We start from the raw sequence: 16,107 nt of genomic DNA, 5'->3' as shown, positions 1-16,107 counted from the left end.
ATGTCACATCCAGTGTCACCGGGCAAGAAGATGGCCTTCCCAGGGCCGGTGTTTTGCTTTCCTCACTGTTGGAGACAGAGGCGCTTTTACTGTGGCAGTAGCTAATGGGCCCAAGGTCTTTGGAGAACTGTTGAGATCAGCAAAGTGTGGCCTTTCCCAGAACAAACACTCTTGGATTGCCCTCCCAAACTCTTGATATTTGTAGTCAAAATGTCCCTTTACATGGACATGTTGCTTCATATATATATATATATATATATATATATAATAGATAAGCCCCCTGGGAGGGCTTTCAGCAGCTGAGCTCCTGCGTTCTTATCTTTGAGAACAGATGAGATAATGACATCCTGACACAATTTGCTTCATTCTTTTATCAAAATAACTTTTTTGTCTTTGTCATAAACAAGTAGATTTGAAATAATACCAAACCATCGCACAACAAAGAGACGGCTGAGTTATACCTTTTACATTCCTACGTTTCCGTCACATACTACACACTTTTATGCTCTATTTCTGTAAAAGAAACCAGAACAGATTTCAACTGGTTTTATACAAAAATGAGGTCAATCCCTGGCCCCTAAGACCCAGTGGACACAAAAGAGTGTTTGTGAGACATGACATGGACCGACCTTGAGGAAGAGCCATGCCTCCTCGTGGTAGCGGTAGTGTGAGAGTGGCAGAAGGCTGCTGGGTAGAGAATCAGCCTCACATTTCTAGAACGATGAAAAGAAAACCCTGTTACCCAACCGAAGGCATGGAGGTGGAAGAAGTTTTATAACAACAATAACTAAATTGTTTTTGATGTTTACTAGGAAATCACTTTAAAATTTTTACTGCTGTAATAAAGAACCATATGGTTCTAAATATCAATATGAGAAATTTGAGGCTTCAAAGTCCACATTCTCTGGGGAGGGTCAGGGGAAGAGGGAGGGAGAGAATCCTAAGGAGGCTCCAGGTTCAGTGCAGAGCCCACCGCGAGTCCCAATCTTACGACTGTGCAATCATCATCTGAGCTGAAATTAAGAGTCAGACACTAAACCTACCAAGTCGCTTGGGTGCCCACAGGTTGCATCCTTTTGAGGAAAATTTCAAAACTTACAGCGGAATTGCTATAACATCAATTTGTATGATGTTAGAATGTGCAAAATCACCACCGCTGCTTAAGAGCTGTAGTTTATCTAGATGTTTCACAAGTGGTCAAAACAGTTAAGTCTCAAATATGTGTTATAAGAAAACCAACTAGCCAATTTGTTAGCCCAAAGATAATTTCTAAGTTTTCTTTCTCCCCAGGAGCTCAAGCATAAGAAGATCAAGATCAGTGAAAGGAAAAACATTTGTTTTGAAGCATTTTTCCTTTATCCTTCAGTCTTACTTACAAGCATGTTTGACTAAAAGTTGGCTTCCATTCTGGAAAAGAAGACTCATTTCCTTGTGATCACGTAAGTCCTTAAAAAGAAGAGGTTATATGCATTTCTTCCAGAAGAGAAGAAAGGTTTAAGATTGCCTCTTGCCTGACACAGTTACACAGAAAAGAGGCAGCAGGTATGACCTAGGGAAGTTCATGTTAGGTAATGGATGTTGATGAAAATTTGCCTGTACCACACCCATAAAATATTTGATGAATCTTGTAGTTGACATTAATATCCTTATATAAATGGCCAGTAAGCACATGCAGATATGCTCAGTATCATTCCCTATCAGGGAAATGCACATCAAAACCACAGTGAGATACCGTGTCACAGTACTATGATGAGTATAATAGATAAGACAGATTATAACAAGTGTTGGTGAGGATGTGGAGAAATTAGAACTCTCATACACTACTGGTGGGAATGTAAAATGGTGTGTCCCCTTTGCTAAATGTTGGGCAATTCCTCAAAGGGTTAAACATAGAGTTACCAGACGATCCAGCAATTATACCTATATGTATATATGCAAAGGCAATGAAAACATATATCCAAACAAATTTGTACATGAATGTTCATAATGACATTAGGTATAGTAGCTAAAAGGTAGAAAAAACCTCAATATCCTTCAACTGGTCCATTTTGTTTATCCATACCATTATATGGATATACCATATTTTAAAACACTAAGTAAAAAGAGAAAGTAGGTAAATTTTAAAGGCATTTTCTTTTTCCTAACCACTTCAGTGTATATATTCATACCATGTGATATATCCGTACAATGGTATAGTATATCTGTACAAAAATCACCCGACAATAAAATACAACAAAGTTACCGATATTTGCTACAAAATGGATGAATCAGGCTTCATGAATGAAGCTAGACACAAAAGGTCCCATGTTGCATGATTCCATCCGTAGGAAACATCCAGAACAGGTAAATGTATACAGACAGAAAATAGATCACTGGATGCTCAGGTTGGTGGAAGGGAATTACAAGAAATGAGTTATAGGTTAAGGGTTTGGTGTTTCTTTTGGGGGGATGTAAACATTCTGTAATCACTTGCCATGTTGGGGGTACAACTCTATGAATATACTAAACACTACTGACTTTTAGCATATTTTTAATGGGCAAATTGTATAATTTGTGAATTATATCACAATAAAGCTGTTAAAAAATCTAATTACTAGAACCAGAATTCTAAGTCACGTTTACTAGCTCATTAATATTGTCAGGCCTCAGTTTCAAAAGTTACCAATTTTACAATGGTATCTACTCTGCAACCATTTTTTAAAAAGATTTATTTTGTTTTTTGAGAGATAGAGGAGAGAGAGAGAGAGAGAGAGAGAGAGAGAGAGAGTGTGTGTGTGTGTGTGTGTGTGTGTGTGTGTGTGAAAGCGGGGCAGAGGAGAAAAAGGAGAGACAGACAGACAGAGTATCTCAAGCAGGCTCCACACTCAGCACAGAGCCTGACTCAGGCCTCAATCCCACAACCCTGGGATCATGACCTGAGCCAAAATCAAGAGTTGGACGCTCAACAGACTGAGCCACCCAGATACCCCACAACTGTTTTGTTTCTTTGTTTTTGTTTTGTTTTTTGTTTTACTACTTGTTGCATCTCCTTCAGCACAAAGTGAAACCTTTGGAATTCATTTGTGGTATCAACAAAATCAAGGAGGTAGTCCACTGTTTTTTGGTAGATATTTTAAATTCTGCAGTCTGTTCTTCAACAGACTCTCTTTTCTGGACAACTGCCTTCATCGTCTTCAATCTCATTTAGCCACATTCCATCTTTTTCCAAGTTGGCTTCTACTTCTCCATATTTCTCAAGTATTTATCTATGACTGTCCTCTTCAATACCTTTCAGATCATAGTTTCCTTTCTGTAAAGATTTCCTAGGAAGCTGCTATAGTTATTTGTTTTACTCCATCCCAGCTCTTGGCCCAGTTAAAAATCACATTTTTGTGCTGTGGATTTTAATTCTGGAAACTCCTTTTCCTTGTCCTGCTCATTGTAATCTTACTCAAAATTATGACTTTCTTCAAGTTGTTTCCACCTATAAAGTCGTTTGCAGTTCAGGATCATATCTTGATTCCTTGGGTGAATCAAGGTTGAAGTGTTTAAAGGAAGGAAAATGCCCTGTAGATTTTACATAGTTTCTCTTTTAGTGTTTCAAACATATTGGCCAAAATTTTACTATAAATGGCATCTAGGTGTCATGGGTTTAATTAGAAAACTTTAATTTTGCAGTTTTATAAGAGAACATGGCTCAATGTATGGTTTTCTTATTAATAATATTAACAATATATGGTGAAATTTGTTTTAAGTAAATTACAAATTGTCTTCCTGGAGTCTATAGTCCTTTTATTTATTTTTATTTTTTTAACATGTATTTATTCGGAGAGACAGAGACAGAGCTCGAGGGGGGGAAGGTGGGGAACAGAGAGAGAGGGAGACAGAATCCCAAGCAGGCTCCAGGCTCTGAGCTGTCAGCACAGAGCCCGATGCAGGGCTCAAACCCACAAACTGACCCGTGAGATCATAACCTGAGCTAAAGTCGGACCCTTACCCAACTGAGCCACCCAGGCACCCTTACAGTCCTTTAAAAAAAAGATTTTTTCGGGGCGCCTGGGTGGCTTAGTCGGTTAAGCGTCCGACTTTCGCTTAGGTCATGATCTCGCGGTTCGTGGGTTCGAGCCCCGCGTCGGGCTCTGTGCTGACTGCCAGCTCAGAGCCTGGAGCCTGTTTCAGAGTCTGTGTCTCCCTCTCTCTCTGCCCCCCATGCTCACGCTGTCTCTCTCTCTCCTAGAAATAAATAAAAATATTGAAAAAAAAAGATTTTTTCTTTGAAGTGTACAAACCATAGTAGGTTGAAGAGAGCGTTATACTTATTTTTATATCATTCTAAATGGCTGTTAATCTAAAGATAATTTCTATTGAAGATAATTACGAGGAATAATTTTGTGCAGATTAATATATAAACTCCACAAGGTTTAAAAACTTACAATTTAAAAAAGCAAAGAAAGAAAAAGAAAATGCCTTTTAGCTAACTACCCCCATAGGTTGGTGAGTGATTTAATTGAAGGGTAAGCCCAGGAATTGTTCAGAAGTAATAATGCCTTGACTTCTTCATTGTCAAAAGAGGTTAGGTTGAAAATGCCTGACTTCAGGTACATAGCTTTGAGAGAACCATTCTGAAACGGCTTCTGTGGGGAGGCGAACATATTTACTAGGGTTATATATCACAGATAATGCACTGTGTCCTCTAGCACAGTGCTAGAGTGCTGCTTTTGGGCAGCTTTGTTTTTCAAATCAGGATCGACTTTAGCTTGAGTCTCATCTGCTTTTGCATTGTAAAAACTCAAATAGGTGTTATTTTTCTCCTAGGCATGCCGGTCTCTTGTTTGCCTGCGGGAGTAGTTACTGGCACTGACTTTCAAAAGATGTCACTTTCTGCCCCACTGAGCTACAGTTTCTCCTCTATTGGTTCATAGTGACAATTTTCGTCCAAACGGCGCAACACTAGTAAACACTGATAATTTGGATACTGACCACCTGAGATACGCAGATTCTTAGAAAGATGACTTATCCGGAGGACTATGCTGAACATTACAGGAGATAGACGATGAAACAAGGCTCCTGTCTTATAAGGAAGCAAATGCAGTAGAAAAAGCATAAGATGAAGTAGGGAGACCTGAATTCTTGTCTAAAATCTGCCACTGGCAATCGATGTGACCCTGAGGACGTCATGTCCTACATCTCAGGAGGCCCAGGACACGTCTAGGGACGACTTTCGGGGCGGTGGCCCTCACTGGGGAACTTCTAGTAGAAAGGGCTGCCGGCCACTGGAATGAGGCCACACGTGATCTGCACTTAGCAAGACAGGGCCACCAGATCGCGGCACCGTAGTCAGTGGGCTACGTGGCTCGCAGTCGACGAGCTGCTTCCGGGGCTCCCCTACGCTTCCAGCGGGCCTGGGGAAGGCGTGTTCGCGCCCGGGTCTGAGCAGGAGCAGAAGGTAGGCTCCTCCCCGATGGGAAGGACCAGCGGCAGGGTTCCCTCCCGCCTGCGTCCGCGCGCCCCAGGTAGAGAGAGGGCGAGGGCTGGGCGTGGCTGTCACAAAGCCACCGGAAGCGCATGCTTTCTTTTCCGGTGGGGCCAGGTCCACACACCCCAAAATGGCGAGTCGGGGTACCGTGTCAGGAAGCTAGAGGGATCAAGTGGGGGACCGGCCTTCCCAGGGCCCCGCGCTCTGGACCTCGGAGCTCCACTCGCCAGGCCCGGAGAGGCGCGGGAACCGGGCGCTTCCTCCCCTGGGGCGGCGGGGGGCCTGTCGACGTCGCAGCCAAGCCGAGGGAGAGGGAAGTGGCGTCCGCGGAAGCCGGCGCCGGGCGGAGGTAAGGGAGAAGCCGCGGCGTCCCCGGGATTGGGCCGGGCGCGCTCCCAGCGCTGCGGGGCGGCACGTGCCGGCGGCGGCCCCCCGGCGACGGGCAGGGGAGGGGCCGGCTGCCCCCCGCGGTGCGCGCGGTGCGCTCCCTGCCCGGCGGGGCCTCCGCAAGCAGCCTCTTTGTCCTCCGGGGGCGCGTGCGACCCGGGGATGCTCCCCGGGCGCCTTTGGGGGCCAGCTGCCTGCGGAGCGCTCGGGGGCGCGTTTGCAGTCGGGCGCGTGGGCGTCTCGGGTTCGTGGCGGGATGGGGGGCGGGGGTGCAGCAGTGTCTCCCGCCGCCCTGGGCGAAACTTCCGCGTTTCCGCCGGCTGGCGGGTCGGTCCCAGGAGGAAGTGACATTTCGGCCTCTAAGACGTTAACTTCTAGTGACATAGAGATTAGATGGAGGAGGCGCCCCGTATCTTCTGAGCCTGTATAGGCAGCAGGGAACCAAGGTTTTCTTTGAATACCCGTGGCATCCTCAAAAGAACTTTTGTTGTCGCTTCTGCTGGAATACCCTGGGGACAATCAGGCTCCCAAGGCCACCCTTTGCCCTAGTTAGAGATCTCTACGCCCCTGACCCTGAGAAAATGTAAAGTCTAGAGAAGGGCTACCTTAACTAGGGCCCTTCTGTCTGGGAAGAACCATAATCAACACCCTTTTATTCTTCCATTTTTACAAATCGACGTTGTATTTGGTCAGCGGGGTCAACTTGTCTTTCCAGGAAAGAAAGCAAAAGAAAACCGAACACACAGGTACAAATCTGCACAGTGCCTTTAAGTCCGCCCAAAAAGTATCCCCCAAGGTGTTGTTATCTGGGTGCTCAATTGGGGGATATTTGCCAAGAGGAATGAGGTTATTCCCCTCCCCCCCAAATGCTTTACTACTTTCTTCAGTTCTCCTGCCAGTGTTAATACAGTGGGAAAGAGAATATTAACTGTCTCATGAAGGAAAGGTTTCAGTCTTCATAAGAGGATGCAGGGGCATAGAAGTTGTTTCCACCTAACGAAAGACAAAAGCTTGCGATGATTTGTTAAGATTTAGAGAAACTCGGAGATGCCCTAGTTGCGAAGATGAGGAAGCACACAGATTAAATATTCGCTACTGTCAAAGCTCCTTTTGGGGAGTGGGTGCCAGTTTTTCAGCCACCAGCCTTTCCTCAACCTTTTTAAGAAAAAAAAAAAAGGAAAGTTATCGGGGTTCCTGGGTGGCTCAGTCAGTTGAGCTCAGGTCATGATCTCGCAGTTCGTGGGTTTGAGCCCCACGTCTGGCTCTGCGCTGACAGCTCAGCCTGGAGCCTGCTTCGGATTCTGTGTCTCCTCCCTCTCTCTCTGCCCCTCCTCTGGTTGCGCACTCTCTCTCTCTCTCAAAAATAAATAGACATTAAAATTTTTTTAAAAAAGGAAAGTTATCCATTGCCATGTGTCTTTTCTGACCCTTGCTTTGTGTTAAAGCCGAGCAACAAAGAAAAAGAGGGAAGTGCATGTCCTGAAGTAATCTGTAATCACGAGTGTCCTCATACCTGGCGGCTGGTTTTAAAGGGGGAGATCGGACTGGTTCTTTTCTGTTCATTCTTCTCTGAGAACGATAACTAGCAAGTCAGTGTGTGGCACGTGCCTTTCTGCTTGACGTGAGCGTTTTTTTCTCCCCTGCCTCAGTGCCCTTGAGGAGAAGATCCACTTGGCTTGATACCGGACCTGACAAGGCCTCGCTTGTCCAAGGCACCCAGGGGGGATGTCACACATAGGAGTTAAACTGCTCCTAGAGCAGATGCTGATGAGACATCTGGAGGTGGAGGCGCGCTCGTCCCCCCACGTGGAGGCTTTCTGGGAGACCGAGGAGTCCGGGAAAGGGAGCTCCAGCGACAGGAAGCAGTCTGGCCCCCAGATGGACGGTCTTGGCCCCGAGAGCGCCCGGCAGCACTTCCGGAGCTTCTATTATCACGAAGCACCGGGACCGCATGAGGCGGTCAGCCAGCTTCAGGAATTGTGCCACCAGTGGCTGAGGCCGGAGATCCACTCGAAGGAGCAGATCTTGGAACTGCTGGTGCTAGAGCAGTTCCTGACCATTCTGCCCAGGGGCACCCAAAACTGGGTGCAGAAGTATCGTCCACAGAGCATCAAAGAGGCCGTGGCGCTGGTAGATCGCTTTCAGAGAGAACTCGGTGGAATTAGGGATGAGGTGAGAAGATTCCGTACATGTACAGTGAAACAGGGTAAAGGTGCATATACGGGGCGGGGGGGGGGTGATGGAGGGTCTTAATCGGGGAATGAGTTCTGGCTTATCTTTCTTGGCCTTAGGAAAAAAAATTGCCTTTGCCCTCTTTCGGGCCGGGGTGGACTAGAGGTGGCGGGCCTAGTCTGGTGTGGCCAGGGAGAGAGGACTCGAGTCCTTAGAGACAGAGAAATAAAAGGCAAGACCGAGTTAGCAAAGGAGGAAACATCTGGGGGAAAAAACGAAAAAACGCACAGCCCAGCCCGTAGAGATCAAAGGTGAGAGAGGGTGGCTGATACAAGTATAAATCAAACAGCTCTGGGGAGACTGTGAAGGAAGAGGAGAAATGGAAAGAAAAAAGTGAAACAAGGATACAGAAAGAAGAAAAATGACAAAAAAAAAAAAAAAAAAAAAGAAAAGGAAAATGCCAAGGGGAGCGGACAGTCAGGGTGCTGAGGGGTAGTGCCCTCCCAGTGGGTGGGTGCAGATATCTCTGGGGTCTGGGCCAGAAGAAAAGAGCCTCCATTGCTCTCCCTTAGGGCTCTGCCTAAGGCCTTGCTGGGGGGGGGGACCAGCTGTGCCCTTGGGAGATGGCGACGCCCTTCCTTTCCTCAGGAGCCCAGCTTGAGAAGCAGGGCAGGGTATATTTTTGGTGTCTTACTACAACTAGATCATATGGAGGGAGGTTAGAGCCCCAATTTCCCCCCAGGTTTTCCTCTCCTGCCTCCCCTTTCTCCCTGAAGTCCTTCCCTGGCCTTGAGCGGACTGGAAAATCTGACTGAGAATCTCTTTTCTTATTCAACTCATTTTTATTTAGAGAAAGCTGAGAAGATAGACGTGCCCCGAGGCAAGGGTCCAAGTCTAGAAAGCCAGCCTGTGAAGGCAGCCTGTCCCCACCCTGCTGGTGGCCTGAGCTGTGGCCACGTACAGGGGTGGAGGCCCCGGCAGCAGTCACAGCTCTTCACTTTATACTCATTTCCCCGGAAGATGGATATGGTTCTTTGTGAGGCAATGGCGGCGCGTTATCGCTTTAGGTTTTTTATTGCTTCCCTGAGTGTCGCACCTTTGCTGCATCCGGGCTCTCCTCTTGCTCATCCCTCCACCACCACCCCCCAAACCAAAAGTAAGTTCCGTGCTAATGAGGATGGGGATTATTTCTAGGTCACAGCCCATGAGCTGGGAAAGGAGGCAGTGCTCTTGGGAGGAACAGCAGTGGCCCCAGGCTTTAAGTGGAAGCCAGCAGAGCCCCAGCCAATGGGTGTGTTCCAGAAAGAATGTTGGAATACATACCAGGTACTGCAGGAACAGCTGGGCTGGAATACTCACACAGAAACCCAGCCTGTATATGAAAGAGGTGAGGAGCTTCATGATAATTCTCTTCTCCTGGGCGCTGCGATAGTAACTGGTCCGGCTGGAATGTCATGGGAATTGTCCAGGTGCCCAGCCATGCCAGCTGTTCGGATGTCTCTCAAGTGGGAGTGCGGTAGGCTAACGGTGGGTGAAGGTGAGGGCCAGCCTGGGGTACAGAAACGCCCAAACCGTAGGACCCTGGTATTCACACATGGACCTTGCTCCTTAGAAATTTGAGAGGAGAGAAGACGAAACAGGGACAGGTGGGATCATCCTATACTTCTTATGTCAGGGAAGAAACTGAGATCAGAAATGGGTGGTCATGACAGAATGGGGAGAGAATTGTGCACCGGGAAAAAATAATAAGAACCACACCACCTGCACTGGAGGATCTAAATCTTTCCTTTTCAGCTGCCTCCGATTCTCGCCCACCCCAGTAAGCAGTTTATTTTATGAGAGGAGAAAAATAATGGATTTCCTTTTATTAATTTCTTTGATGAAATCTGGGGAAACAGTCAACGGGGGAACCGGTTCTTTGGAGCGGGGGTGGAGGGTGGTATTTGGTTCTTATTTAAAATGAGAAGGCCACTGTGGCACCACACACACCCTTTACTGAAGGACTCCTGACGTTCTGTGGTTGAGAAATCAACTGAGGGTATTTGTAAACATAAAAGAGATGTTCTCTGGCTCTTTTCCATCCACAGCTCTGCCTGCTCAACAGATTCTAGCCTTTTCTGAGCAGAAGAGCACCCCAACCTGGAAGAAGGCATCTGAGCTCACCTTGCCTGAGTTCCAGGTGAGCTGTACTTTCCAGCTTTCTCAGGCAGCCTGAACGTGGCCTTGTCTGGCTTTTCTCTGCTGCCCGTGACCCACAGTGCTCAGCGGGTGCTCTGAGGCATGCTAGCCCCGGATGTTCACCTCTAGGCAACTAGGCTCGGCACGGTAGGGACCGGGCCCTTCCCATGCTGTTTACTGATCTCTGGCTCTTTCCTTTCCTGCCGTCTCACCTTTTCCCCCTAAATCTTAATACTCTTCTTCGGTGACTGGCCCGCTGTGTAATTAATTCAGAGTGAAAGGGCGGCCTCTAGAATGGCAAGTTCTGAACCAAAACCCATTCTTTTCTCTAGAGCTTGTTGACGTTTGAAGATGTGGCTGTGTCTTTTTCTGAGGAAGAATGGAAATTGCTGGGCCCTTCTCAGAAGATGCTTTACAATGATGTAATGCAGGAAAACTATGAGACTGTCATCTCTCTAGGTAAAGATTCTTTCTTTCCTCTGTGTGGGAGTTGAGTAATCTGGCTGCAGTTTATGGAAAATTCTCTCCTGTGGGAGAGGCCCAGCGTTCCGGTAGCTGCCCGGGTCTCGACGGTGTGGGGGAAAGGAAAGGCATATCCAGGTCATTCAAAATAGAGCCCGACGACAGCCATGACAGCCATGTCTCCCTGAAACAGGTTCCAGGCTCTGAGCTGTCAGTATGGAGTCCGATGTGGGGCTCGAACCCACGGACCTTGAGATCATGACCTGAACTGAAGTCGGACGCTTAACCGACTGAGCCACCTACGTGCCCTGATGAGGACCAATTTTTTAAATGATGTTTTTATTTGTTTAAGTACTCTCTCCACCCAGCGTGGGGCTCTAACTCATGGCCTTGCGATCGACAGTCACACGATCCACCAACCAAGCCAACCAGGCTCTCCATGAGGACCGATTTCTCATTGTTTCCTTTTATACATTGTATTTTGGTGTCAAAGCTAGAACTCTGACTAACCCTAGATCCTTAAAATGTTCTCCTGTTTTTTTTTCCTAAAAGTTTTATAGTTTTACATTTCAGTCCATGATACATTTTGGGTTAATTATTAGATAAGGTGTGATGGTTAGGAGGAGGTTGGAGGGCCAGTTGCTTCAGCCCCATCAGTTGAAAAGTCCATCCTTCCTCCACTGAATTCTGTCTGCACTTTTCTCAAAGAAAAGTTGGGTATATTTGTATGCATCTGTTCTGTTCCACTGAGCCCTTCATCTGTCCCTCTGCCAATATTGTACTAACTGTAGCTATATAATATAAAAGACTTAATATCTGTCAATTAGACGGATTCTTCCCACTTTATTCTTGTTGGTAAAATAAAATTTTAGCCCTGTGAGGGCCTATGCCTTTCCATGTAAATTTCAGAGTAAGCTTATCTATGTCTATAAGAAACTGTTGGGATTTTGCTACAAATTGCATGAAACCTATGTATTCGTTTGAGGAGGATTGATATCTTTACTATGTTGATTTTTTCTTTGATCAATGAACATAGTGTGTCTCTATTTATTTAGGTCTTTGATTTTGTTCATCAACTGTTGGTAATTTTCAGGGCACAGATCCTGTGCGTGTTTTGTGTGGTATGTGCCAAAGCATTTCATTTTCAGTGGAGCATTTGCAAATGGTCTTGTTTTTTGTTTAAATTTTTTAAGCGTTTTTTAAATTTATTTCTGAGAGAGAGAGAGAGACAGTGTGAGCAGGGGAGGGTCAGAGAGAGAGGGAGACACAGAATCTGAAACAGGCTCTGGTCTCTGAGCTAGCTGTCAGCACAGAGCCTGACGCGGGGCTCGAACCCACGAACCGTGAGATCACGACCTGAGCCGAAGTCAGCTGCCCAACCGACTGAGCCACCCAGGCGCCTCTCAAATGGGCTTGTTTTTAATTTGGGTTTCTTTCACTGTCTTTATATAGGGAGGCCCCTGATTTTGTATTTTGGTCTTATATTGTGACCCTACTAACTTACTTTTTTTAAGAGTTATTTGGTAGATTCCTTGAGATTTTTATGCTGCCAAATCACATTATCTGCAGTGTCTTTTAATTGCTTTTTCTTGCCTTAACTGCAGTAGCTCCAGCCTCCTGCTCTGTTGAATAAGAGTGGGAAGAGCAGACATCCTTGCCTTGTTCCCAGTCTTATCATGGAAACGTTAAGTCTTTCACCATTCCTGTTCACGTTAGCATGGTTTCCCATGACTGTTAGTGGCTTTTTGTTGTTTCTACTCTTTTGTCAAGTCGATACAATTCCTGACTGAGTGTTTTTATCATGAATGGATGTGGGATTTGTCATGGACTTTTCTGTGTCCGTTGATAGGAGTGATCGTTAAAAGCTTGCTGGTATGGTATGTTATGCTGATTGATTTCAAATGTTGAACGTGCTTTGCATACTTGCAACAAATCCTTCTTGACCGTGGTGTATAATTCTTACATATTTTTGTATTCAGTTTGCTAGTATTTTCTTTAGGATTTTTGCATCAAAGTTCACAGGGGATGTTAGCCTGTAGGTTCTTTTTTAGCACTGCTTTATATGACTCTGCTGTCAGGGTAATACTGGTCTTGTAAAACGAGTTGGGTAGTATTTCCTCTTCTTTTCTGGAAGAGATTGTATAACATTGGTTTTAATTCTAGAAATATTTGGTAGACTCCTCCAGTAACACCATATGGACTTGGATTTTGGGGAGAAGCATTTAAACTATGAATTTGGAAAAAAATAAACTACGAATTTGGGGGGTGCCTGGGTGGCTCAGGCGGTTAAGTGTCCGACTTCGGCTCAGGTCATGATCTCACGGTTCGTGGGTTCGAGCCCTGTGTTGGGGTCTGTGCTGACAGCTCAGAGCCTGGAGCCTGTTTCAGATCCTGTGTCTCCCTCTCTCTCTGACCCTCCCCTGCTCACGCTGTCTCTCTCAGAAATAAATAAAACATTAAAAAAAAACCCAAAAAATTTTAAATTTGGTTTGTGTAATGGTGATAGTGCTTTTCGGATGATGCATTTCATGTTGGTTGATTTAGTTTGTGGTTTTGAGGAATTGGTTCATTTTTCCTAACTTTTAAAAGTCATGAACATAAGGCTGTTTATAGTATTCCTTACCATCGTCTTAGTTGCCTCAGAATGTGTAATCATAGATCCGATTTCCTTCCTGATATTGGCAATTTGGGTTTTCTCTCCTTTTATTGTTGTCGGTTGTGATAGAGGTTTTCCAATTTTATTAATTTCTTTGAAGAACAAGCTCTTCGGTGGTGACTTTTGCTCTGATCTTTATTATTTCCTTTTATCAGCTTGCTTTGGGTTTATTTTCCTTTTTTCTCTGGTTTATTGAGGTGGAAACCTAGAGTATTGATTTGAGACCTTTCTCCATTAGTGTTGGAAGGGCTTAGGGCTGGGCCTTTCCCTCTGAGCACCACATATTTTGATATATTATAATTTCATTTTCATTTGACTGTGTCATTTTAAATTTTCTTGGAGACTTTCTCTTTGAACCGTGGAGTTTTCAGAAGTATATTATTTCATTCCCACAGATTTTTAGATTTTTCCTCTTGCCTTTCTGTTTCTAATTTCTGGTCTGATTCCATTTTTATCAGGTTGCCCTTTCTCACCCAAGTAGTGATGTTTGTTTTGGTTCTTGCTCCAGTAGGTGATTTTTTATTGTATCCTGATCATTTTGTTCGTTACGTGAGGAGAGTCTGGGTCCTAGTTAAATATTTGTTTTAAAAATTTTTTTTTATTATTTTTGAGCGAGAGAGAGAGACAGAGCATGAGTGGGGGAGGAGCAGAGAGAGAGGGAGACACAGAATCCAAAGCAGGCTCCAGGCTCCGAGCTGTCAGCACAGAGCCCGACACGGGGCTTGAACTCACGAACTGTGAGATCATGACCTGAGCCGAAGTTGGTGCTTAACTGACTAAGCCACCCAGATGCCCCTAAATATTTGAATTTAATGAGCAGTCCCCCTATTAGAGTTTAGCACATAGGTTCTTTCCTATTTCTGTGGGTTATGCCTCGGTGACAGTTTAATTTTCAGAGGCTTCCTGGTGTTACTGTGGTTTCCTTGGCTTATACGTTACCACCAGGGCTCCCGTATGCCCTGCCGGTGCAGTCTGCGGGTAAGGCAGGTAGTTAGTTAGTGGCTAGAGTGCATCTCTGCGGGTAAGTTAGTGGCTAGAGTGCATCTCTGCGGGAAAGGGGATCTCAGACCCTCAGGAATGAAGAGGCTCCCTGGGCCAGGCCACCATGGCTGGGCACCCCTTGCTAGGTCCACCTGCCCACTTTGGAGTCTCCTAGCTGGGGTGCTGATGTTGGCAGGCCCCCCCCCCATTCAGACTGGTGCGGGGGGTGGGGTAAGCCTATCCAGGCTGCCTTCTGTTGCTAGGTTGAGGGCTGGAAAACTCTAGATCAGGGTTGCCTTCTTCTGGTGGGTGTAGGGATGTAAGTTTGCTGAGTTATTCTGCTAGTCCTGAGATCCCAAGCCCTTTTGCTTTCTCTTTACCATCTCTAGAACTGTCTGTTGGTTGTGGCCTGAGTTCTTTAATCGGTTTGTTATTGTGCTCAGCAAGGAGGATCCGGAGGAAATGCATCTATGCCGTTTGTCCATATCGGATCAGAAATCACTTGTTCCTGTGTTGTTTAAAAAGCAATCAGCATTGATTTTTCTCTCCATTCCTCTAGTTTTCTTGTTCTGGGACGCAGACGGCTGACTCTTCTGTTTATTCCGACAGGGTTAAAGCTCAAAAATGACACCGGAAATGACCAACCTGTATCTATTTCTACATTAGAAATACAAGCACCAGGATGCAAGGTGTCAAGAAAGGCCAGAATGAAAGCTGCCCAGAAAACAACAGGCAAAGAAAATCATGGTGGCACGCGCAGGGTGCGGAAACGGCATCGAGCTTTTCTAGGGAGGAAAAGAAAGAAACTCTCAACGTGTAAACAAGAGCTCTCAAAACATAAGGATCTTCACGGGAAAGGCCACGCAGGAGAGAAACCTTTTAAGTGTCAGGAATGTGAGAAAAGCTTCAGAGTTAGCTCTGACCTTATTAAGCACCAGAGAATTCACACTGAAGAGAAACCCTATAAATGCCAGCAGTGTGATAAGAGGTTTAGATGGAGTTCGGATCTTAATAAGCACTTAATGGCACACCAGGGAATAAAACCATACAGATGCTCCTGGTGTGGAAAAAGCTTCAGTCACAATACGAATCTACACACACACCTAAGAATTCACACAGGAGAGAAGCCCTTCAAATGTTATGAATGCGGAAAAAGATTCATCCAGAACTCTCACCTCATTAAACACCAGAGAACCCACACAGGGGAGCAGCCGTATACTTGCAGTGTATGCAGGAGGAACTTTAGTAGGCGTTCAAGCCTCCTCAGGCACCAGAAACTCCACAGGAGAAGGGAATCCTGTCCAGGGTCTCCAGTCTGAAGAAAACCACCGTGTGGATCTTGACCCTAGAGGTGATGAAAGGGTATAAAACTCTGAGGCACCAGTGATAAGAAGTTGTCATTGACGGGAAATTTCGGAGGGGTACACGCCGTCCTTCACAGAAAGGAATCTAAGCGGTTTCTCTCGTTCAACATTGTGTCCTCAGTGCCTAGCACAAGACCGATACACAATGAGTACTTGATAAATAAAAGAGTGGAAATAAGAGCTGTCAAATATCTATTGTTATCTATTCCTGTCTCTCTGTCTGGTTAGTCAGCCTCCCCACCCCTCTGTGAACTCAATTCTGCAAGTATCAGGGGCTCAGCGAATACATGAGTGGTCTTGGGTCCTACTCTCATTTTTTCTCAGGAGAGGTGGAAAATACCGTGTTTGGGTCCTCCGAAGGGAGCTCAGACCAAGTTGCTAAGCTGGAGAGAGTTTCTATGGCTAGTGTTCTGGTGACAGGAACAGCCAAGCCCAGGGCTGAGGGAACTGTA

At 45.7% G+C, this 16,107-nt stretch overlaps 1 protein-coding gene across 3 annotated transcripts; it reads left to right on the top strand.

Annotated features, from left to right (window-relative positions):
• The first annotated feature begins 5,553 nt into the window (after nucleotides 1-5,553).
• ZNF75D (zinc finger protein 75D) lies at nucleotides 5,554-15,833 on the top strand. Of its 3 annotated transcripts, none has more exons than XM_039225552.1 (6): nucleotides 5,554-5,804; nucleotides 7,492-8,014; nucleotides 9,209-9,401; nucleotides 10,102-10,193; nucleotides 10,525-10,651; nucleotides 14,958-15,833. In XM_039225552.1, exons 2-6 carry the CDS (start codon nucleotides 7,568-7,570, stop codon nucleotides 15,608-15,610), a joined length of 1,512 nt encoding a protein of 503 aa, XP_039081483.1. In that variant the 5' UTR covers nucleotides 5,554-5,804; nucleotides 7,492-7,567; the 3' UTR covers nucleotides 15,611-15,833. The 3 variants fall into 3 exon arrangements, with proteins under 3 accessions (XP_039081483.1, XP_039081482.1, XP_039081484.1); XM_039225551.1 differs by having other exon boundaries at nucleotides 14,901-15,833; XM_039225553.1 differs by lacking the exons at nucleotides 9,209-9,401; nucleotides 10,102-10,193 and having other exon boundaries at nucleotides 14,901-15,833.
• Nucleotides 15,834-16,107: the final 274 nt, after the last annotated feature.

The sequence above is a fragment of the Hyaena hyaena genome, unplaced genomic scaffold (assembly GCF_003009895.1).
Source record: "Hyaena hyaena isolate Hyena2069 unplaced genomic scaffold, ASM300989v1 scaffold_2338, whole genome shotgun sequence".
Taxonomy (NCBI): domain Eukaryota; kingdom Metazoa; phylum Chordata; class Mammalia; order Carnivora; family Hyaenidae; genus Hyaena; species Hyaena hyaena.
This window is presented reverse-complemented; position numbering and strand designations above follow the sequence as displayed.